The following is a 23677-nucleotide window of genomic DNA, read 5'->3' as shown; positions in this document are numbered from 1 at the left end:
CTCTGCCTTTGGCCTAGTCCCTCAGGCTGCTCTGGCTTCTACCTTGCTTACTCAGATGTGCTCATCGAGAGTAAATTTTTTAACCACTCTGAAAGTGGTATAACCAGACTCTACTTTTATGGGCTACCCATGAGATCATTGGCTAGTGGGAAATCTTCCGTGTCAGTCAGGGATTAGACGGAGAAAAGAGGGAAGAACGGCAGGAGTCAGAGGCATTTGTTTCCTCTTGTGAAAAGATGTTAAACAAATTCACTGATAAATGCTGAAGTAATTTTAGAAGAGTGAAAATGCCTGGTGACTTTTAGGACTTCCATTTACAGGGCTTGGTTTTAACAGTCTAAAATTGCAGGTCACTAATTATAAATGGTGCGTGATGTATTAAACTACACATAAAGCTATCCCATCTCTAAGGTCTGTTGCCACTGACCGATCATCCTTCTGAATGGCTATGTTGTCTCTTGTAGCATAGTGACTGCGGCGATCTAGGTTCACATCCGGCTCTATCATTTATTAGTGGGTGGACCTCAACCAGGTATTTCTCTCTATGTGCCTTGTCTCTCCACTGGTAAACAGATACACTAGACCTTATAGATTATGGTGAGGAGGGAGCAAATACATACAGAGACCTTAGACTTGTGCTGATAAAATAGTAAGTTTAAAAAAAAAAGTTTAGAGTGTAATTATAATATTTATTCTTGAGGACATCTTGTCGTTATTTTTGTTCTCCATATTTAGAAATGAACTGATCACTACTGTAGATCAAAAATGCTTCCTTCTCATGAATGACACAGTATTATATTTTAGATTATGTAGATTTTTCTTCAAATGCCACTTAGATCTTCTGAATTGAAATATTGTGTTCTGGAAATAAAGCCTTTATAGGCCCAAATTAAAAAAAAAAAAAAAAGAACGTTAAAGGAAATGAATCTTGGATGTAACTACTTTTCCTACGAAGTTCAGAGTGCCCTTCACTAAGAATAGCATTACTGTCTCCAAAATCTCACTTCTCAGTTTGTACCCTCTAGCCATGGAATTGATTTGCAGAAAGGTTCATTGCTGTGGCATGTACAGAAACCAGCCCGTTTGTAGATAGGTATATTTGAACATGTATATCCATATAGACATAAATGTGGGTGCGATTATTTTAAAACAGACCTTGTAGAACAAATTTAGCGATTTATTGTCAAAAGCAGGTAGAGGAATGGAGCAGGAATGGCAGCGCTGCATACAGGACTGATAATCCCAGGGATCATTTTGAGTTTTGTCATATGAAACGTTGCTTGATTTTCTGTTGAACCACTGTGTTTTGCTTCTCAGAGAATGGGAGAGCAAGCTCCTGCTACTTCAGGAAATTCTGGATGAATGGCTCAAAGTCCAAGCCACATGGCTGTATTTGGAGCCCATTTTCAGTTCTCCAGACATTATGTCTCAAATGCCTGAGGAAGGAAGACGGTTTACAACTGTGGATAAAACATGGAGAGATATAATGAAAAGTGTTATGCAAGTAGGTGAAAATTTCTGAGAATGTAATAATTTGGTTGAAGTGGCAAGATTTTTGTTTTTGAAATAATCCAAATAAGTCATTTTCTTTCCCCCCACATACTTTCCTTTTTCAGATATTATTTTAGAATCCTAAGAGGAAGAAATATAAACTGAGTAGATATTTTGTCCTGACTGCTTCTTGAGGTTCAAAGTAATTTGCATTATTTAATGACCTGTGGTTCTATTAGTGGTTCCTCCTGGATGCTCTGGCAGGAAGACAACAGTACACAGCACTTGATGTCCTCTCTAGTCTATGCCCGCCTTGTTATGAGCGGAACCACTGCTGAAACTGCACTATAGTGGAAACATGCCAGCACGTCACTCCATCAATAAGTTTCTCTTCGGGTATCTAAAAAAAAATGAGTTGTAAAGATAAATTTAAAGAGACTAATAAACACAAACAAAATGCAATCAATCAAAACACAAATAATGAACTGACAATTCAAGGATGGAATTTGTTTCCCAAACTAGAAACCTGAAAAAGATACCATTTTTTTTTTTGTTCAATTCAAAAGACATTTATTGCCTGTAAAGCATGGTTTTGTATGTTACTAGGAAGTTAACATTGAAATAGAAGAAATATTAGTTATTAAATTATATTCATTAAACGAATGTAAATTTCTCCATTGGTCTTTTTGATCAAATACAATATTGGAAGGTGGGATGAGTATTATCTTAATATTTTCCTACTTTAAAATAGAAATACACATATTTTTATTATTTAACATTGAAACACAACACAACACACAACACAACACATTGAAAGTTGTGACTATAATCCTAAATATGGATAATACTGTATCAACATCAGCTATATGATTTGCTAGGAAAAATAAAAGATAGACATGGATTTAATAAGTTTACTTCATTTTATGTAGTAATACTTGAAACACAACTCTGTATAAACCAAATTTTTATAAAATTAATCACACTGGAATGTTATATTTAAAGGACCTGTTGGTGAGTCACTTTGTAATACATTTAATCATCTTTAATTTATTTTAAAAGTTTAGGCTTTCATATGTCATTTCCTTACAAAAGGGCACAACCCTTACAGCACATACACATTTTCACTGGAAAAAGGATCAAGTAGAATTTTTTTGGTTGCCCAAAAAAGCAAGCAGTAGATGCTTGTATTTTCCTAGTTAAGATAACTTTTAAAATAAAAAAAAAAAAACACATTCTCTTTTTGGGTATTTGATCAAAATACTTTTCAAAACCCCATATTGCTAAGGAAATTTTATAGTTATTTTAGTACCTAGAAAAAGGACAGCTTTGCTGAACTAGTAAATTAAGGAAGCAGATCTTCAATTCTATCAAACTGCTGAATTAAAAAACAAACACGGGCACCTGGGGGGCATGGTCAGTTGAGCGTCTGACTCTCGGTTTCACCTCAGGTCATGATCTCAGGGTTATGGGATTGAGCCCCACTTTGGGTTCCATGATCATTGTGTAGTCTCTGTAAAGATTTCCTCTCCCTCTGCCCCTTTGTCCTCTCTCTAAAATAAATAAACCTCAAAAAACAAACAAGTACACCTGAAACTAATAAAACACTGTATATTAAAAGAAAAACAGACCAAAAAAAAAACAAAACAAAACAAATATTGCTTACTCTTATTGCAAAATAAGCAGTTTCCTTTGGGTGACACTTCCTTTACTCATGCTGTAATACCTGATTGTCTTCCTGAACTGGCTTTACATTTTCTTTTTCTCCATATATTAGTATTCAGGACAGCTTTTGTCCATACTCTCCAAAGCTTTGAAAATAAACCTAAGTCCATATTTTCTCAGAAAGGCTGATGAGATGACCTGTGTAGTAGAGACATCATTGGATTAAGTGTTTGATGCAAAAAGCCATCACTTTCCATGTGAAGGATTCTTAAGAAATGTTCTTTTAGAGCTAGGCAAGAGAAAAGACTTGGAGGTTAAATAAAGAATGTGGAAGATAATTTCATGTCTTGAAACCTGCTGCCAAAGATCCTGTCTCACTAGGAGAGGCTCCATTATTGACCTTTCAATCTAATTCCAGAATTTTTCAATCACTATTATGATAGTTTTGCCTATGAAGACTTAAAGCTATACCTGCTGCAAAACTTCAGTTTCACATTCTACCCAGAGCTCTTCTCCTTTGCTCAGGGTAGGTAAAGCTGAGGTCCCAGTAAGTTGGAGAGATGTGGGGGGTTGCCCTCCCACACTGCTTCTCTCCTTCCTGGGCTTATTGCATGGTGCTGGGACAAAGAGAAGGAGGTAAAGGGGGGAGAGAGATTGGAAAGAGGGGGAGAAAGAGAGGGCAAGAACGAGAGGATCTACTGATATAACTGACCCAGCCAAACCGACTGCCCTTTTCGTTGGTGGTCAGAAGATGGCCAGCCTCCTGTCAGTGTGGTCCTCATCGTACCTTTACTTTTGGTTACCCCCAACTGGTCTAGCTTTTTGATACGTTGTGGACATGCGGCATTCACTGATTGACTCAGTATGGATTGGCGAAGCTCCCGACAAGCTCTGTCTGGTAACAGATCTATCTTGAGCATCTCTCCCAGGTTTGAGCATCCTCTGAGCAATTTGGCTGCATCTTCAACCTGACTTTCCAGTGGTGGCTACCCCCAGGTGTTTCATGAGTGTGTATTTCGAAGTGTATCACCCTTAAATTCATCTGGGGCTTGCAGAAAGGTGGGATCCACCTTCTGTACCTCGTGGTAGCCATGAGCACATGGTCTGTGCCTCTCCTTCACCTGGTTGTTCTACCACAACATCTTCTCCCACGGTTCTTTTCCTGCTCTGGTCGCACTGGAGCAGACTTTCAGTTCAGGTAGATGTCAGCTTCCTCTCTTTGCAGACACTTGAAAACATTTCAAGGGATTCTTTTGGAGTCAGGAATGGAAACCAGTTAACTGCCTCCCATTTGGAGGTGAACGAAGTGGATAATCTCTCTTCATGTATACTGTGCTCACTCCCAAACTTGACTTCTGACCTTTACAAGTCTTTATTTGTCGTCCACATGGGCAGAAGAAGGCACTCTTGAGTTCTCCCCAAAACTTTTCCTCTTAGTGCACGTAAATACCGTTCCCCTGCTTGCTCAGGTGAAAAACTTAGGAGTCAATTCTGTTTTTCTTCCTTTCTCTTTGCTGTAGTAAATGTGATCACTTCACACCACACCATCTCCCTCCTTTCTAGTGAGCTGGAAGGCTAAAAACCACCTCCCTCAGACTCTCTAGCATCTAGTTTTGGGCAGTGAATGAGATTTAGACAGCTATAAACACTCACTCGGGATTTGGAAAGCATATGTGAAACAGCAGACATCTTGTTGACATTTTAGCTATTTCTGCTGTCAGGCAAGATCATGAGCACATGACTTCTTTTTTTCTTCTTTTCCAGCAAGAATTCAGTGTCTGTTCATCAGTTTTATAGGTGTTTAGAGGCAGTGCTGATGGTGGCTTTCTGAGCCCTGGATTCACAGCCACACAGTGTGTCCTCAAATGCAGTAGTGCCAGTGCTGGTATCCTTTTGTCCTGATCGGGGCAGGGGCAGAGCTCGGAGTATGCTCCCTCAGACCTTCTAATGATTTTGTAATCACTTCATTCCCTATGTTAAGTGTTGTTTTGTTTTTTTTGTTTTTTGTTTTGCTTAATGTACCTAGAAGGATTCTATTTTGCACTAAATGTATGAACACCTCAAAGATGGAACTAGGTTTGTTTATACGGCCTAGTTTATATGGCCTAGATGGTTTATATGGCCTAGTTGAGGATGGTGAGAATGTAGTTACCATTTGAAGATGGAACCCTGGAACTACCTGGCATGCAGTACAAAAATCACTTGAATTATGCTCTTGGTCTCCTGGAATGAAGTCTATTTTATAGGTAACACTCTGGTGGACCAGGTGGCTGCTGGAATCAGTCAGTATGGTAGGAATTTGAGATAAAAAGGATATGAGATGGGCTGAATTCTTTTCAAAGCACTGGAGAAATTAAAGAATGATATGGCTTAATTCAGAATTTGAAGCTCTACTCAAGGCGTAGTCAGAAGACTAAGGAGCTACAGTGACTGCCCTCAAAGAGCCTCTTATTTTGCCCAGCTACAAGTTTGATGTAGCCAAAAACGAGCAATAGAGTTTGATTCAGTGGGTTGGCGAATTACAATGTAATTTAATTTGTAGGTTTGCCAGATCTATTATGTAAAATGTAGATCACTTACCAAGAAAGAGTAAGATGATGAGAACTGGAAATGGGGACATTTGGGTTGCTTGGATCGACCCTAGGTAGTCTGGCCCCATATCACCGAGCCTCCCTTGCCAGAAGCCTTGGAAGAAACCTGAAAGATATGCAAGACATTGTACCCCAAGATCCAAACCTTTAGCTGGGAGAAATAAGTAGAGTTTTAAATTCTGGGTCGTATAAATGATGTGAATCCACATTTTCTCTCCTAGTATTTAAAAGGTTTAATGAGTCTCTTATAAGTATGTAAATCACCCAGTAGATTGTCCCTTGAGCTGCTGAGAGTAGTGATACTTGTGAAGCAGAAGAAGACCCATACAGTTTGTAAAATTATTCCTTTAACAACAACAAAAATATATATGACAGTCAATCATTCTTTTTCTTCCCCTCCAGGAGACAGAGAGTAATGAAAGTGTCAAGGGAGTCATACTAAGTTTTAAATTTCAAGTAGCTTCCTATTAGAACGTCTTACTGTTATGTTCTGAGAACACAGCTAGTAAGTTCTATCCTGGTGCCCCACGGAGGCCTGTACTTCCCTTGAGTTGCCCTGTGTGTCTACAGGCTCGCCTCATCCGTGTTTGCTCACGTGTCAGCAAATGCCTACTGCGGAGCTAGATTTTATGGCACAACTTAAAGGGACTTAAAGCCAGTTTCATTTTACAATGATGAATAGCTTTCCTGAAGAGTGGCAGATTATAAATTGTTCATTTTAACTCCATGAAACTGCGGGAGCGGAGTAACTTCTCCTTTCTTCCACCCACCCACCCACCTGCCCCACCCCCAGTAGCATCTGTCTGTCTGTCTGTCTCTTCAACAGACAGTGACAGAAGAGAAAATGAAGGTGGTTCCATGTCCATGTGCTTCCTATGTGCATACCATATTAGGGGCTTCCAATATTTTCTGTAGTTTGGTCCTTGTAATGGCTTTGGAAGAGCGCTCTTATTCCCATTTTAGAGATAAGAAAACAGATTCTGGTTAGGTAAGTCACCCAAGGTCACACAGGTGATAAGTAGCCTTGGGATGTAGGAACCAGGTCTGTGCTTTCCTTTAGCTGATGCAGTCTTTGTTATGGTCCCCTTCTCGCAGGAAGGAAGTGAAGGTTCTTTAGTTTCCAGTCATGAGATGATTATTTTTGAAGTCCGCACACAAAGGTACATAGATTATTGCCATTGTTCATACAGAGCTCTCACGATTTTTTCTCATTGAGCTGATCTGTCTAAGTAGGTTTGACCTCAGGAATCCAACAAAAATTTTTTACTTAAACGTTAAGTGCTTCCAGAGGTATTTCTTCTGTAAGTGTAAGATTTGGGGAAAGAAATATGACTTGTTTTAAATAGCGGAATTTTTCTTTAGCTTTCAAACCTAAGCTCCAAGATAGCAATACTGCAATAAGTTCTTTGGCTGAGAATGAAACAAATATTGTTAATTTGTGAGAGGAGTTTTTCACATTTACTAGCAACTGTTCAGCTTTTTGTTTGTTTTGTTTTGTTTCCAACAAGGAAAGGCACATGTTACCAGAAGGTGGCACTATGAGAACATCATTTTGGTTTTTGTTTTTAGGAGTACCAGAGTACTGCTCTATCCTTTCTTGATTGGATGAATTGCACATTTAAATTATGATCTGAGTCTTTGTCATGCTTCTTTTTACATGCGTTTTTTAAAAATGCTATTTAAACATAAAACTGTTAGGAAAGAAAATGTCGTTTTAAAATTGTCTCTTTAAAGAGAATAGAATGATCTGTTATATATTTCATAGGAGCCTGTTTTATTGAGAAAACAGGTATTAATGATAATTATATTATTTGATTAAATTGCTGTGTTTCCAAGTTACACTGTTAAATTTCAAAACAAGGGGCACCTGGGTGGCTCAGTGGGTTAAAGCCTCTGCCTTCAGCTCAGGTCATGATCTCAGGGTCCTGGGATCCAGCCCCACTTCGGGCTCTCTGCTTAGCAGGGGGCCTGCTCCCTCCTCCGTCTCTGCCTGCCTCTCTGCCTACTTGTAATCTCTGTCTAATAAATAAATAAAATCTTTAAAAAAATAAAATAAAAAATAAAATTCAAAACAAGCAGGAAAATGTATCTTCCCTTTTTAGCCACATTCCAAGTACATTAACAAAAACATTTTATAAAGTCATGCAGAAGTATAAAATTTCTGTATAGAACAATTTACAGCTGACATTTTTGATCTCTTAGTCATGGCTGAGTGCCACAAGTAAGCTAAATTAGTTAATTTTGAAATTCCATGTTTAATTTTTTAACAACATTCTCTTAATATCTAGAAATTTTCTACAATGCCCTGTTACATATATTAATAAATATACTAGTATCTTCTCACTATTATTTGGCCTGGTTATCGGTATTTCCAATGTGTTTTAGCACCTTTTCCTAACATATTGATGCTTACTTAGAAAAGAACTTTTCTTATTTGTCGTTGGTGTCAGTTAAAAGACCAAGGCTAGACCTAGATGACATCAAAAGAAGTAAAAAGAATTTTATTTCAATGATATCTAGATTATATTTTAAAAATATGTTTCTAAAGATTTTCATAAACCCAGTGGTTATTTATATGGATGTTTTATAAATCAAGAAACTATTTACTATTTTAAAATATCAGTTCTTAAGACCACCTCTTGGTTAGAAGTCTCATCTTGTGTCCCACGGCATAAAAGAAACTCTTTTAAAAACTTGACCATATTTGAATAATGTTAAACCAAACAGCTCACGGTGGTACTTTTCTGTGACAAAGTGTTCAGAAATCCAGGCCTTCACAGTAGAGCAGTCATGGCTTCCAGAGAGTTCAGGAAGAGGATACCTGGAACTTGAGTGCTTCAGCAAGCAGTATTACCGTGTCGTGCCAAATACATTTCACTGTAGTGTAAGATTTTTATCAGAAACTCCTTTCTTCACCCCCAAACGCTTACGGTTTTATCTACAGTTATAAAACAGGGTTTGTATTATTTTATTACTGATAATAATAACATCTGAAATGATGACAATTTATCATTTTTTCAATGCTTTTTCTCCAAGAGTAAAAGGCGAACACAGGTCATACTGTCGTTTTCTCCCATCCTTCCTGTGATTCGCTGCTCTTGCCCCAGGCCTGTTGGTGGTGCTTGCCCTCCTGCTCACCCTCCTTCTCACTTCCTCCCTGCACCCTCCTCCCCTCTCCCCGCCTTGTCTTCTGTCCTCTCTTTCATACTCATTTTCTGCTTCTCGCGCTTTCCAACTTAGAATGAGAAACTTGAGCATTATTTTTATGGTTCAAGTCAACATGACTCTTACTAATTAAAGAGGCTAGTTCGACCTAGACCATGCAGGACTACTTTTAAAAAATATTTGCTTTAAATTTCGGTTCACCTTTGTTCAATTAAAAGCATGTAATCTCCTAGTTGTGTAATATGAATACAAATAAAGCTGGTACCTAATGTTTTTGAGTTGGGTATTTTTAATTTTTAGGACAAACATGTTCTACAAGTTGTAACTATTGAGAGAATGCTGGAAAGGCTGAAAAAGTCAAATGAACTTTTGGAACTCATTCTTAAAGGGCTTAATGAATATTTGGAAAAGAAACGTCTCTTCTTCCCCAGATTCTTTTTCTTGTCCAATGATGAACTTCTTGAGATACTGTCTGAGACTAAAGATCCCACGAGGTAAGTAACTCATAGATTGCACGTAGCCATGGGTAATACATGTAAATGTAATATATGGAAACACATGGCCATGTGTTTATCTGCTTAACTTAATTTTTAAAATAAGGTAAAATGTAAATGTATATAATTACGTTCAAGAATATTCTAAATATTATCAGTAACCAGTGTAATTATTACGAACATACTATCATTGAGGGATATTTTTCCACATGTGGTACACGTTGGGGAAGATTTCATACTTTATTTTCTCTTACAGGTTTTTCAGAACACTTCACTCTTCTAGTGGCTTGCAATGACCCACACAGGTGGTCTCTCATTATCCTTCCTATGTATCCCCCACTAGTTTTCTTGTTCATTCTGTTACAGTCCTTCCAATTCTGCTATAAGAGAGGAGGCAGCCTCCTCTCTCGGTGTACTGTCCTCTTTGCATAAGATGCTCTTTATCTAAATATCCATGACTTCTTTTACCTCCTCTAGATTTTTGTGGAAGCATGCTCAAATGTCTGCCCCTCAGGAAGACTTCCCCTGACCACTGTATTTAAAATGGCAACCATTCCAGCCTTCCCTAGCCACCTTTCTTGGACTATCTCCTCTGCCCTCTTTTCCTTCAGCATACTTTTTATAATCTGGCATACTCTGTAATGTACTTACTTGTTTACTGTCTGATTTCTTCTAGCAGAATATAAGCTCTGTGATGGCAGAGATTTTTGACTTTTATTTCCCCAATGCTGATTGTCAATTCCTTAGAAGAATGTGTATATTTAGTATATAGCAGAAAGTGAACGGATATTTATTAAATTTGTTAGTTTTGTGCGTTGTGCCTTCGAAGTCAGAGATAAGTAATCCAGACAAAAAGATAAATTTAGGCTCAGATTTCCATCTGAATTTTTATGCTTCTTTATTGCCTAGTGACTTCAACTGGTTATTGGTAACATGCCAAAAAATGAGGACTTTAGCCCTTCCCATCTATATTACAATGACTATAGTTGAAAACCTTCAAAGCAGTTGATTAAGCCAACTGTGAAGCATGTAAAATGCTAAACCTAGTTCACAATTTGTAAGTAGTCTCTGAAGATCCCAGTTGAAAAAGTCAGTTTTGTGCATTTGAAGATTCTTCCAATTAGTGTGTTATCTGTTAGTTAAGATTGGTTTGCTCCTTACGTTACTTTTAACATCTTTCAATTCATTGTGTTGGAAACAAAGCCTCACGGGTGTCTCCTCTGTAGCTCTTATTATAATTATAGTTTAGCAGATCTTTTTGTGATTATTCAATTAATGATGACCTCCTACTGGACTGTGTAATCCGTACAGGCAGGGATCATGTCTTTTGTTCCCCCTCAGTGTTTCATCTCCGACAGCATCGAGTAGGGGCCTAACGCATAATGCACATTTATACATTGTGAATGAAGATTGATACACAAAGAACACTGACAGATAAGGAATTGCTTTAATTTGATTAATTCTCTTAAACATTTTTCCCCCGACAGGGTGCAACCTCACTTGAAGAAATGTTTTGAAGGAATTGCAAAAGTAGAATTTACAGAAACTTTAGACATCACTCACATGAAGAGTACTGAAGGAGAGGTTGTGGAGCTCACGGAGACCATTTCAACGGCCAAAGCCAGAGGCCAAGTGGAGAAATGGTTGGTGGAGCTGGAGAGAGTCATGATTAAATCCATCCACAAGGTACTTTGCTGTGTTTATCATTATTTCCGGTAAAGATGTAGAATATTAATGTATCACTGGGGGAACCTGCATCTCAGTTGGCAAAGCATGTGACTCTGGCTCTCGGGGACCTAAATTTGAGCCCCATTTTGGTAGAGATTATGTAAAAAATGTATCATTAATAAATGCGCTGAGTTTTTTTTTTTTAAGACGGAAATTGAGTCGTGAATTGCCAGTTCAATTGTAATAGATAGCTTAAAGACAAAGATAAGGTCTATGAAATTAATTTCATGGCGATTCACTTGAAAAGTGGGATAAAATACCATTGAAACACAGAAAACTTAGGTGTTAGTCATAAGTCCCATTTCTTGCAACCACATGCTGGTTCTTTCATTATTAATCAAACACACCTTGGTGTATAAAGTCTATGTTTAGTCTTGCCTTGAATGCATTTCTCTGTAGTTCCACATTAGTCTCCCTGCATGTATGTCTCTATAGTGAATCTTTTTGTCCTGTATGTATACAAAATATGTCCCAAAATGTTAGAAAATCACAAATACTTTCTTTAACAGTCACTTCATATTTTCCATGTCTCATAAAACAACAACTCAGTCATTTATAATTATTTTTTATTAGTAGAAAATTTCAAGTCATGGCAAGAAATATAGATTAGTTGAGCACTTAAATTCATTTTTTCACTGTAATGTGGACTTAGCATTCAAGTTCTTCATCAAGAATAAAAATCATGATTGAGTTGGGAATCATGAGAGCAGGAATGCGAAGAAAATATGGTATGATGTCTTAACAACAGTTTTCACTGATTTTTCAGATTCTCTCACACATTATTGAAAAAATTCATTAGAATCTAAGTGTTCAGTGGATATCATGTGTCTAAGTGCTTCCTTCTCTTAAGTATAGTTTTAATATCTGCCTGCATCATAGTTTTTAAGTAGATATAAAGTCATTTCTCCCTATTGTGGATTAAATATCCATGTGGATACAGCTGGCTTCTTTGAATTGTTTCTTATGATAACTTCTTATTTGTGGAACCACTAGGCCAAAGAGATGAGACTTCATAGGCCTTGATACATGTTGACAAATAAGATTCCCATACACATAGCTGTAAGCAATGTAGAGGAATTCCACTTTGAGCACGACTTAGCAGCCTTGGTTATATGGTTTGTTAATTGATGTGCACAGTGATAACTCATTTTTTAGGCCTAATACTATTACAACTATTATTTTAAATTTTTTTGTCAAAGCGCTTAGGAAAGTTATTTTGGTTGCTATTCCAGAGCGTTTAGATGGGGTAGAAAGGGATTGTGTAGGAAGTATCTTCCTTAAATGTTTATGTATAAATTTGTGTTACTGAAATGTGTTACTCAACTGCAGCATAAAGTACCACAAAGAGAGATATGTGTGTTACTATATTTTACTGTACGTATTTGCATTCTTTCAAGCATGCTTAAATTAAGTGAATTTGGGGTCATTTGTAAATTTAAAAAGTCATGTTCTTGGCATGTTTGCCCCTTTATCTTACTAGATTATCATGTGTTTGTTATTTCCAAAATATATATAAGTTCATATATGTATATATACATATATTTATATGTGTATATATACACATATATGGCGCACATAAATAAATCTTACACACAATATTGTACAACTTTTCATAATCATATTTCTCCTCATCCAACTATGTAGAATGGTGATTTAGATTTTAATGTCTTCCTCTTGTTCTTTCCACACTTCCTATCTATCTATTGTACTTCCATTCTAGAATGTATATTTACTCCAACCTTGACATTTCTGTACAGCACCTTCCATTCTCTGTGTGCCTCCCATCTCCGTTGTTCGTTTTCACCTGCCCTTTTTTTGGCTTCTTCTAGCCTTTGAAATTTTCTTTGTTATCCATAGCCAACACTGCCCTTCATCTCTGTTCAGCTCCATAAATATCTTGTTAGCCTAGAAATCCAGAACGGTTCATACATCCTTTATGTATTTCTCAGGAAAATCTAATTCTGACAGTCTTCTCTGAAATCAAACATTAAAGTGGGTATCACCTCACAGGCAACATTACTATTTTTGGTTGATACACAGAAACGATTAGAATGTTTCTCAATATGCCTGGTGGAAAAAGTGGATACGTCAATCCACTGAAAACATATGGAGGAGAAGTACATGAATTTGACATAAAACATGTAGCAAAGAGCATAAATAAGACTTCTTGGCTTTCTTGGTACTTATCTCTCCATAAATGAATTATACACCTGAGCTTGTCATCATTGCCTCGGGCACCTAACTACAGATTAAGAAGTGAGGTCTGGAAACACAGAATGAACTTGAGAGGAACTGTGTGGTTTGCCTCATTGTGTGTGTATTCATGAGCCCATGGCTGAATGGGGATCTGATGAAGTTCAAAGAAAATTATTGTCTATTTGATGGATTTGACAGATTTCATTTGGAATGACTTAAATTTATATTTCAAAATAAAATTGCTTGTGCTTAATCAATCCAAAAGCATCTAAGATATCTGCGGCTATAACTAGTCAAATGAGTATTTGATGTAATTTGGTGCACACAGATTGATCACGTATCAACAAAATAAAATGCTATGTAATGTATTTTTCGGTCACAGGTGTATGGGTAAACTTGAATTTAAATTGTCTAACCACTGCTTTGAGTCCTTGTAATTGACTAAGATGTAAAAAGTTGAACAGTATGAGTTAATCTGTTTAGGAGGTCAGCTCTTCATTGTTTAGCTCACTCAAGTAGACTGTAAAATGATCCTTCGCATTTTTCTTTCCAATTAGGTAATCAGAGCTGCAATGCTCGCCTATACACAAGATATGCGAATTAACTGGGTGAGAGATTGGCCAGGACAGACGGTGCTCTGTGTATCTCAAACCTTTTGGACGATGGAAGTACAAACAGCTATTGCAACAGGACAAGAGGTATGTATATTATTACCCCCAGGTTTTTCAGCATTTTCTCAACTACTACTATTGCCAGAATACACTAATTATAAAAAAACAAAATGAAGACAGTCCTCTTAAAACGTCAAGGATACTTGAGCCTCAATCCTGTACATTTTTGTACCTTTCAAAATAGAATGGTAATAGAAGTAAGAAACTTCCTAAACTCAGAAAGATGAGGAGGAAAAATAATGTAATTCTCTTTTCTGCCTTGAGTAAAACCACCCTATGAAGACAAAATATTGGTTGAATAATTTTGACTATTTTCATTTTTATTCTTAATGTATCGATTTTTGAATATTTTGATTGATGCTTAACTTTAAATGTTGTAATATATTGGTTATACTAATTTAATAATATTAACTGGATTTCTGTTAGTAATTAATAACAGAAACCACAATTAACACAATTAACACAACATTCCTGTCCTTGAGATAGGATATCAAGTTGACCGATGCAATGTCTGATGACAACTGGAATGTAGTAGTCATAGATCTTTTGTTTAAAATCATGAAATTTAAATATATTTTTGACATGGAGTTTGGTATTATTGTCTTTAGCTCTAAGGTACTGTTGAATGCTGATAGTGTTAAGGTTTGAGAGAAACTGATATTCTCTGTAAGCAGGCAGACCCCATAGAGGAAGGAGCTGTGTGACACATGCTTAGTTCTGTCAAACTTAGCAACAAGTCATTTATTTCTATCCTGTAGAAAGGAATAAGGGCATAGGGGAAATCAGGGTTTTCCCAGAAAAAGTCTGTCTTCATGGAACACAGGCCATTGGGGAACAGGGGTTTCCCTCAGAGCAGTAAGCTCTTGGAGTTACTTCTGGGCTCTTGGCTTCTAGCGCCATATGTATTTTTCTTTTTGTTCAGTGAGTCTAGAGAATTCATTTTCTCTCTCTACTTTTAAGCTACTACTTGTCAACGTCCCCACACAGAGGGTTTCCTCTCTCACCAATGCAGGCTACCGGGGCAACGTGGAGACTCCTGGGTCTCCCTCCTTGCTTGCTGGTCAGCTCTCCAAATCCCCATACTAACTTTACCACTCGCCACTGTGGGGACATAGTCTGCAGGGAACAAAGAAGTAAATGGGAACAGATGAGACAAATTTGTAGGCATCTTCCAAATTTCTTCAGTTTAAATGTGGTACTTATCAAACCTCTACTCCTCTGTCAAGTCCATGTTTTTCTTTGGTCTCACTCTAAGCGACCTACAAAAGGCAGGAGGTGATGTCCAGCATTAAATGTAAATGATACCTTTTTCATGCTTCCAGTTAGCTCCCAAGCAGCATTTGAATCTCGAGGGACATGTAGTTTAGGTCACTCCCATGACCATGTGTCCTCTGCTCCAAGCTATCTGCCGTAATTCTTATCACATTGCATACAGATACAAAGAGGAGTTTTGTTTTGTTTATAGCAGAGATTGGGTTATTTACTGACTCATTGATCAGTCTATTCAGTGTTTCTCTGCTCATGTTACATGATGCAAGTATGGAGTCATTCACAGAGAAAGGCGAGATGAGAACCCGTGCTACTTGAGGGCGATTCAGTGTCACAGACTCAAAAGTTCTGTAAAACCGTGGCTTAGGAGACTCAGCAAGTTACACCTCCGTTTGCTGCTTGCCAGACTGCCCTCTTCTGTTGCATTTTATGGTGCTTTCAAAGCTAAGTTTCATGATATGAAATTAAGCTTTGTATGTGTCCTAAAAAATTAATTCCTATTCATCTGCTTGCGACTGCCCTGTTTCATGAAGCCTTTGATCGCTGTCTGCGTACCCTGTGCCCGCTTGTCTTTCATCCATGTTTAGGCCCTTCAAGTTCTGTAGCAGCAACAAGAAAGGCTCATGTTTTAGTATTCTATAACCCTGACGGTGTTTTAAGCATTTAACATGTAGTTTTATCATGGGAGGCTAGCATATATTTTAGTATTGTATGTGTTGATCATTTTTCCCCTAATTAATGTGCGGTTCACATTTGAAACTGATGACTTTGGTGGAGCTGGAGACCCTTGGCAGCCTCTTGGGGCACTGGATACTTCCACTCTCCACAAACACCCCACGTTGTCTGGAGCTTGATGTTACAGAAGCCCTATGTGTGACACTGTCATGCTCCCGGAGGACCTGTCTGATTTATTTATGCAGCAAATGGTGGAACCAGTCTGCGTGAGGCATGAGAGGGACTGTAAAACAGATGAAAGCATTGCTGCTATCACGGAGCTCAGGATACGGCAAATATTGATGTGATTTTGAGTCATTGTATCATTGCATATGTAGAAGGATCTAGGTATGATCAAAGTATTTGATTTCAGGTAGAGTTTATTGTGGCAGAATATAATAGTAGTTGCCTTTAGATTCATCTGCTCACTCCCTGTGCAGAATGGTTCACAAAGAGGAAAATGTAACAAAAATGCTATCAATATCATGATTGAAAAAAATATCATGATTGTTTTCCCTGTGTCTCTAATCTGAATTATCATTGATTCATATAATATTGTTCCTAAAGAACTCAGTTTATCACAGTTTGAAGTTAAATTTTTGTTCTAAATCTGGTTTCTAGGATAGGAGAAAACATTCTGTTCCTGTGTGTAGTAATAGATTCTTATGGACATATAATTCGTACTGTCAGGTCTAAACATTAAATTTTTATTTTATGTTTTGTGTTGAATTATAGGATGTAAGAACCAGTAAGGGTCACATGATCCTCACTTTTACCGATGAGAAAACTAAGATGTGCCCAATGGTGTGGCTTAGGTTCTTAGAATCAAATTGGTTCTTACTAATTTATATGTTCAACATACTTAAATTCACTAATTGATTCCAAGAATTTAAACACTTACATCTACTGAAACATAGGTGGGACAGAAGTTTACGTTTCACTCCTTAGGAAGAGAATTAATAGCAATCGATCAGGTAGATAATATGAAGGCAACAGTGTTCAAGCACCAAACTTTTGAAAAAATTACCTCCTTAAAAATAAAGATAAAATCGTTCAAGGACTAAGAAAAGTGCCCCTTAGGGAAACAGCTTGCAGTCTCCAGCCCGGTCCTTTAAACTTTTTCTCATTCTTGGAAATGCTTCCTTGTGGTTACATCACTACCAATTACCTGGTCCTGAAGGACTGCGATGCACGCCTTGGTGCCCAGTGTTTGTTAAATGTTATTGGAGGGGAGGACGCAACCACAGCAGCCTGCTGGGGCGTACTGACCCTTCCCTTAAAATATAGCGGTTCTCGCTGATTCAAACTTGATTTTCATAATAGACCCTCTTCTCTTTTCTGACTTACTGATTCGGTTTACCCCCCACCAAAAAACAGGTCCCAAAGCAAGCCTGGCTGTCAGAACTAGCATTGCTCACCGGCTCAGCAGGCTTACCCAGCAGTCCTGGAGGCCTGGTGGACTACGAGGCCGCTGGAGTCGGGGGTCTCGGGGAACTGGTGCTGCTGAAGCTTCTCTTCCTATGTCCTTCCGCTCTGCCAGTCTCTGGCGGGCTTTTCCGCAGTGGGGATGAAGGCTGGCAGTGGCTTCAGACAGGCATACTCAGGGTCCTCCAAATGTAGCCAGAAGCACTGTTTCCCACCCTCTGCCTGTAGAGCGGTTCCTGGGAAGAACGATGATTGGCTCAGGTTGGGTCACGCCTCCTCCCACCCCTTGTTGCCAGGCAGTGGGGCAAGGTGATGGGCAGCTCCCCAGGACCACGGAGCAGACCCGACTGGAAATAGACATGGAAAGGACGATGAGTAGACACAAACCACGTGTGTCCACTGCATCTGGCCAGATTGTCCTTGTTCAGCTAATGCTTTCCTAGTAAGAAAAACAAATTATTTTTAAACTAGGTCATATGGGGAAAAATGTACAGAAATACCTTATTCAGACTAGCTCAAAATGTTTTTGTTCAGAAAAATTCTGATTATGATAATTATATCTCATTTTCTTTTAGGCTCTTGAGCAATACTTGGAAAAATGTAACATGCAAATTGATGATATTGTGACTTTGGTCCGTGGCAAATTGTCCAAGCAGAATCGTGTTACTCTGGGAGCCCTCGTGGTGCTGGATGTCCATGCTAGAGATGTCCTCACAACACTTGTGAAAAAAAAAGTTAGTGATGAATCTGACTTCGAGTGGTTAAGTCAGCTTAGGTACTATTGGCAAGTAAGTGATATCACTGAATGTTATTACATGACAATTTCAGCTTATAGCTTTTTAATTTGTGCTTGCTTCCTCACATGGGAAATAGTATCTGTAATACAGGATTTTTTGCTGATGGCTGACTATACCCACACAAGCATTCTCCAGACTAAAGATTAAGGCAGCCATCTGTACCAAAACCTGTATCTTTATCTATACCCGAATCCATACTCAAATGTATAAATACGTATATAGAGAGACACCCACAGAAATTGAGTGATTATAAAAAAATTTCTCATTTTAAATGAGTCATTATGTTTGCTGAATCTGTAAAATATCTGAACTGGGCTGCTTAAAATTGCACTTTTAGATTTTTTGATATATCTAAAGAATATTTAAAAATCAGACTTTTATTGTGATTTAATCATGAAAGTTTCCTGTTGTTGATCAACTGAAGGAACTGTAAACATGATCCAGAAAGAAGGCTCTGTCAGGACACCTGGAGGGGTGGTGATGATGGTCACGACTGGGAAGGCAGGAGGAGTAGAACAGTTAGCACAGTGGACAAGGTGGGCCCAGTTGAGAGTGGGAGGAAGCTGCTGAGGAGGTCTGGAGATACGGACTCAAAAATTCTGAGCAGATTCACTTCTGTGAAAGGCTTAAAGGTATGGAGTGGGAGGAGAAAATGTAAGAACCAGACCCTTGGAAAACCATAGGAGAGGTAGTGGATAAGAGCTCCCTGGGGAGTAATTTCAAATGCCAGACACTTCCTTTAGCAGATGTATAACCTGGGCAAGTTACTTACTCTCTGTAAGCATCCATTTTCTTACCTGTAGAATGGCAATAATATAATACACACTCTGTAGTGAAAATGAATTGAACAACTAATTATAAATATAGGAGAACAATGAACTATCAGAGAAATTTTTTTTTAAAAATCCCCACTTATATCAAAAAGAGTAAAATACCTAAAATCAAACTTAACCAAGGTGGCGAAAGACTCGCACACTGAAAACTCTAAGACGTTGGTGAAGGAAATCGAAGAAGACACAAATAAATGGGAAGATATTTTGTTCTTGTGGATCGGAAAATTAATGTTGTTAAAAAGTTCCTACTACTCAAAGCCATCTACAGATTCACTGCAATCCCTGTCAACATTCCAATGGCATTTTTCACAGAAATAAAACAGTCCTAAAACTTGTGTGCAGCCATAAAAGGCACCAGAGCCAAAGCAGTCTTGAAAAAGAGCAGCAAAGCTGGAGGCATCATGCTCCCTGATTTCAAATTATATTACAAAGCTAGAGTAATCGAAACAGAATGGTATTGGCATAAAAACAGGCACATGGGTCAATGGAACAGAAAGGAGAGCCCAGAAGTACACTTAGGCATATATTTCAAATAATTTATGACAAAGGAGCCAAGAATATACAATGGAGAAAGAAACATCTCTTCAATAATAGTGTTGGGAAAACAGCAGCCACGTAGGAGATATTGAAACTGGGCCACTGTTGCACATCATACACAACAATGAACTCAAAATGGATGAAAGACAGGAATGTAAGACTTGAAATCATAAAACTCCTAGAAGAAAACATAGATGTTAAGCCCCTTAATTCAGTCTTGGCAATGATTTTTTTTTTTTTTTTGATCTGGTAACAAAAGCAAAACAAACAAGTGGGACTACATCAAACTAAAAAGTGTCACCCAGCAAAGGAAACCATCAACAAAATGAAAGACAGCTTCCTGAACAGAAGAAAATACTTGCAAATCGCATCTGATAAGGGGTTAAGCTCTAAAATATATAAATAACTCCTACAACTCAATAACAAAAACACAAACTACCTGCTTTGAAAATGATCAAAGGAGCTGAATCGACATTATTCCAAAGAAGACATACCGACGGTTAACAGGTTCACGAAAAGAGGCTCAGCGTCGCTCACCTTCAGGGAGATGAAAATCGAAACCACCGTGAGAGAGTCTGTCTCAGCTCTCAGAAGGAGCATTATCAAAAGACAAAAGATAACAAACACTGGTAAGGATGTGGGAGAAAGAGCCATTGTGCAGTGCTGCTGGGAATATGAATTGTGCAGCCGCTGTGGAAAACAAGATGGAGTCTCCTCAAAAAATAAAAAATAGAACTATCCTATATCCAACAGTTCCACTTCTGGGTATTACCTGAAGAAAACAAAAACACCCGGAAAGGTATATGCATGCCCCTTTTTACTGCAGCGAGATTTACAATAAGATATAACAACAACCTGAATGTCCATTGACAGGTAAATGAGTAAAGAACATGTGGTATAGAGCACCTGGGTGGCTCAGTGGGTTAGAGCCTCTGCCTGCGGCTCGGGGCGAGTCATGATCCTGGGGTCCTGGGATGGAGCCCCGCATCAAGCTCTCTGCTCCGCAGGGAGCCTGCTTCCTCTTCTCTCTCTGCCTGCCTCTCTGCCTACTTGTGATCTCTGTCTGTCAAATAAATAAATAAAATATTAAAAAAAAACCATCTGGGATATATGGAAATGGGATATTATTCAGCTGTTAAAAATGAAATCTTACCATTTGCAACAATATGGACTGACCTTGAGGACATTACACTAAGTGAAATGAGTCAGACAAAGACAATATGATCTCAAATGTGCAATTTAAAACAAACCAAGCCCACAGATATGGTACGCAGATTGGTGGTTTCCAGAGGCTGAGAGTGGGAAGGTGGGAGAAATGGGGGAAGGGAGTCAAAAATTATAAACTTCTAGATATAAATAAGTCATGGGCATGTGATACACTGTATGTTGACTATAGTTAATCATACCATATTGCGTTTTTAAAGTTGCTAAGAGTAAATCTTAAAATTCTTATAAGAAAACTGTACTTACATATGATGATAGATCTCACCTAGACTTACTATGATTATTTTATAATATACATGAATATTGGGTAATTATGTTTATAGTTGAAATTAATGCTATATGTCAATTATACCTTAATTTAAAAAGCTCTAGCAAGTAAAAAGAAAAGAAAATACAGGAGAGAAAAGGAACAAATATATTTTCCAAAGATACCTATGGAAAAAATTAAAGCCAGTAACTTCAGACTTATCCAAGAAAATTAGATATTCAATTCTTCTACTGAATTAATGATGTCTAAGTGGAATTTTTTTAAAGGATTTTTTATTTATTCATTTGAGAGAGCAAGAGCACTGGGTGCGGGGAGGGGCAGAGGGAGCCAGAGAAGTTGAGCAGGGAGCCCGACCCCGGCCACATCCTAGGACTCCAGGATCATGACCTGAGCCGAAGGCAGACGTTTAACTACCTGAGTCACCCAGGTCCCTCTGAAAAGTGAATTTTAAAGATGTTGTTTCCAACTTGACAGTTACTTATTAAGGAGTTTGAGATTTCATATTACTTAAAATTTTGTTATTTAAATTAACTTCATTTTCTCTGATTTCTCCTAGGAGAATAATTTAGAAACAAAGATGATCAATGCTGGCTTACGATATGGATATGAGTATCTGGGTAATTCCCCAAGGCTGGTTATTACTCCACTCACTGATCGATGTTACAGGTCAACCCACTAATTTAAGGATCTATTGGAAATAAATTTCACCCTCAGACCACTAAATCTTTAAAAGAGACAGATTATCTTCCACTTGGCAAATGTATCCTATGTTATCTTTTCCTAGATTCTTAATATGTTTCTCAACTTGTCCTTCAATTTCTCTTTCTCTGCTGGCTTTTTCCTCTTAGCTCTGGAGCTAAGTATTGCCCAATATTGCTATTGTTATTCACATTGTGCATTTCGTCTTTCTTCTTGAAACTTTCTCTTTGTTTTGGATCCTTTGAGGCAGACTGCTTCTTCCCCTGAAACACAGAATTTTCTAGATTTCTGTTTTCATGTGGTGCTTTGTCTCATGCTTCATGGTTTCCCAAACGTTCAAGTCCACTTGCAGGCTTTAATAGCCTACATTCTGAAGATCCACAAGTCTGTATCTCCAGCCAAGGTCTCTCCTGTAAACTTGTGCTACATGCTTTCTGGATATCTCCGTTAGGTAACTCATAGGTATTTACACTGAAATTTTTTTCTATCATGCTTCTGACTAATAAAAGGGCTTTAACAACTTTAATCCAAGTTTGCATCTCCCATATTCCAAATTATCTCAAGAACGAAATTAAAGTGTTATTTTTTTCAGATGGTCAAAGTCCATTTAGTTCTAATATCAAAGCCAACATCTTTCATCCACTTTGAAACTCCCCTTCCCTCCCAGCTTGAGCTTGACACAAGCCCAAGGCCTTGGTCTGGGGAGGCAAATGTGGTCAGTCTTTTGTCAGTTCTTTTCCTCTTTTGTCAGTTTTATCCCTGTCCTTTGCGCTCATCCCTCCATAGCTCACCCGTGGCTCCTCCAGTCTTGGGGTTAATGAAGAAGGGGAGAAGCAAAGGGAGAGGTGGTTTCATGGGTGACAAGTGTCTTGTGTGGAAACTATCTCTTGGCTGTTTAGTGTCCTCAATGAAGACACAAGATTAGATGTGCCAGATCTCCCACGGGATATTTATGTCGGTTCTTTGGAAATCCCCCCGCCACCCCACCCCGCTACCAGTCACCTGTGGAAAATGCCTTCTCTGGTGGCTGCTGGTGACTTGCTTCAGCCTCTCTCTGAGGTCAGCTACACACAGACACTCACCTTGGTGTCTTCTCTGGTGTTAGGTGGGCCTCCTCCACAGAGTCCCATTCAACATGACCCAAATCTAGCTTCCTTCTGGTGGGATCTATAGCTGGTCAGATGATAAATACACATTTATTTTGCCAGTAGTATGACTACATCTCTCTTACAGTCACTGTTTTCCCCAGCTCTGCCCTCAGGAATAGCTATAGGCATTCTTTTGACTTGAAATATTTTAAGTCATGATTGCACTCGCAGTTCCTGTGTTACACAAACTCCAGGGGTCAGTGAGCCAAGGTTTCTGAAGAGTTCTCTAAAGCTCCTCAGGTAGTTTGGGAGAGGGGCAAGTGCGTTCTTCTCTACAGAGGGACCAGAAATAAACAACACACTAAAAGCTCTTTCCAAAGATCTTTACTCTTAACCTCTCTTTTACAAGCTTCCTAGCCACTTTCTGTATGCCTGGTGCTAGGCGACCAATGTTCCTATCTGTAAGATATGATGATCTGGCATAGACTGTTCCATTTATATTCTGTGGTGCATTTTTTACACCTGATATTTATATGTATTTACCAAAACTTTATCATTGTCTTAACTCACCATTGCTTCTTCCTTTGCCTTCTTTCTGGTTTCATTTTTCTTCTTACTAGGCAATATCCTTTAGTAATGGTTTCAGCGAGGCTCTGCAGGTAGTGAGCTCTAACAGTCTTTGTCTAAAAATGCCTTTTTAGACGAAATGTGGTCTTCATTCATTTAGTAAATGATAAGATAGCTAGGTATAGAACTGCAAGTGAACCTAATTTCCCCTCAGGTCCCTGGAGATACTGTTCTCCTGGTGTTCATTGGTACTGCTCA

At 38.3% G+C, this 23677-nt stretch overlaps 1 protein-coding gene across 2 annotated transcripts in view; it reads left to right on the top strand.

Moving 5' to 3' along the window:
• DNAH7 (dynein axonemal heavy chain 7) overlaps positions 1-23677 on the top strand; it is a 273847-nt gene that overhangs the window by 69829 nt on the left and 180341 nt on the right. For both annotated transcript variants that reach the window (XM_047720641.1, XM_047720640.1), the window contains 6 exons: positions 1318-1504; positions 9210-9403; positions 10891-11089; positions 13885-14025; positions 17982-18194; positions 21622-21731. In XM_047720641.1, the coding sequence (XP_047576597.1) occupies positions 1318-1504; positions 9210-9403; positions 10891-11089; positions 13885-14025; positions 17982-18194; positions 21622-21731 (1044 nt within the window). The remainder of the gene's footprint in view (positions 1-1317; positions 1505-9209; positions 9404-10890; positions 11090-13884; positions 14026-17981; positions 18195-21621; positions 21732-23677) is intronic.

Source organism: Lutra lutra, chromosome 3, assembly GCF_902655055.1.
Source record: "Lutra lutra chromosome 3, mLutLut1.2, whole genome shotgun sequence".
Lineage (NCBI taxonomy): Eukaryota > Metazoa > Chordata > Mammalia > Carnivora > Mustelidae > Lutra > Lutra lutra.
Note: the sequence above shows the minus strand (reverse complement) of the source record. Positions and strands in the feature narration are given on the sequence as shown.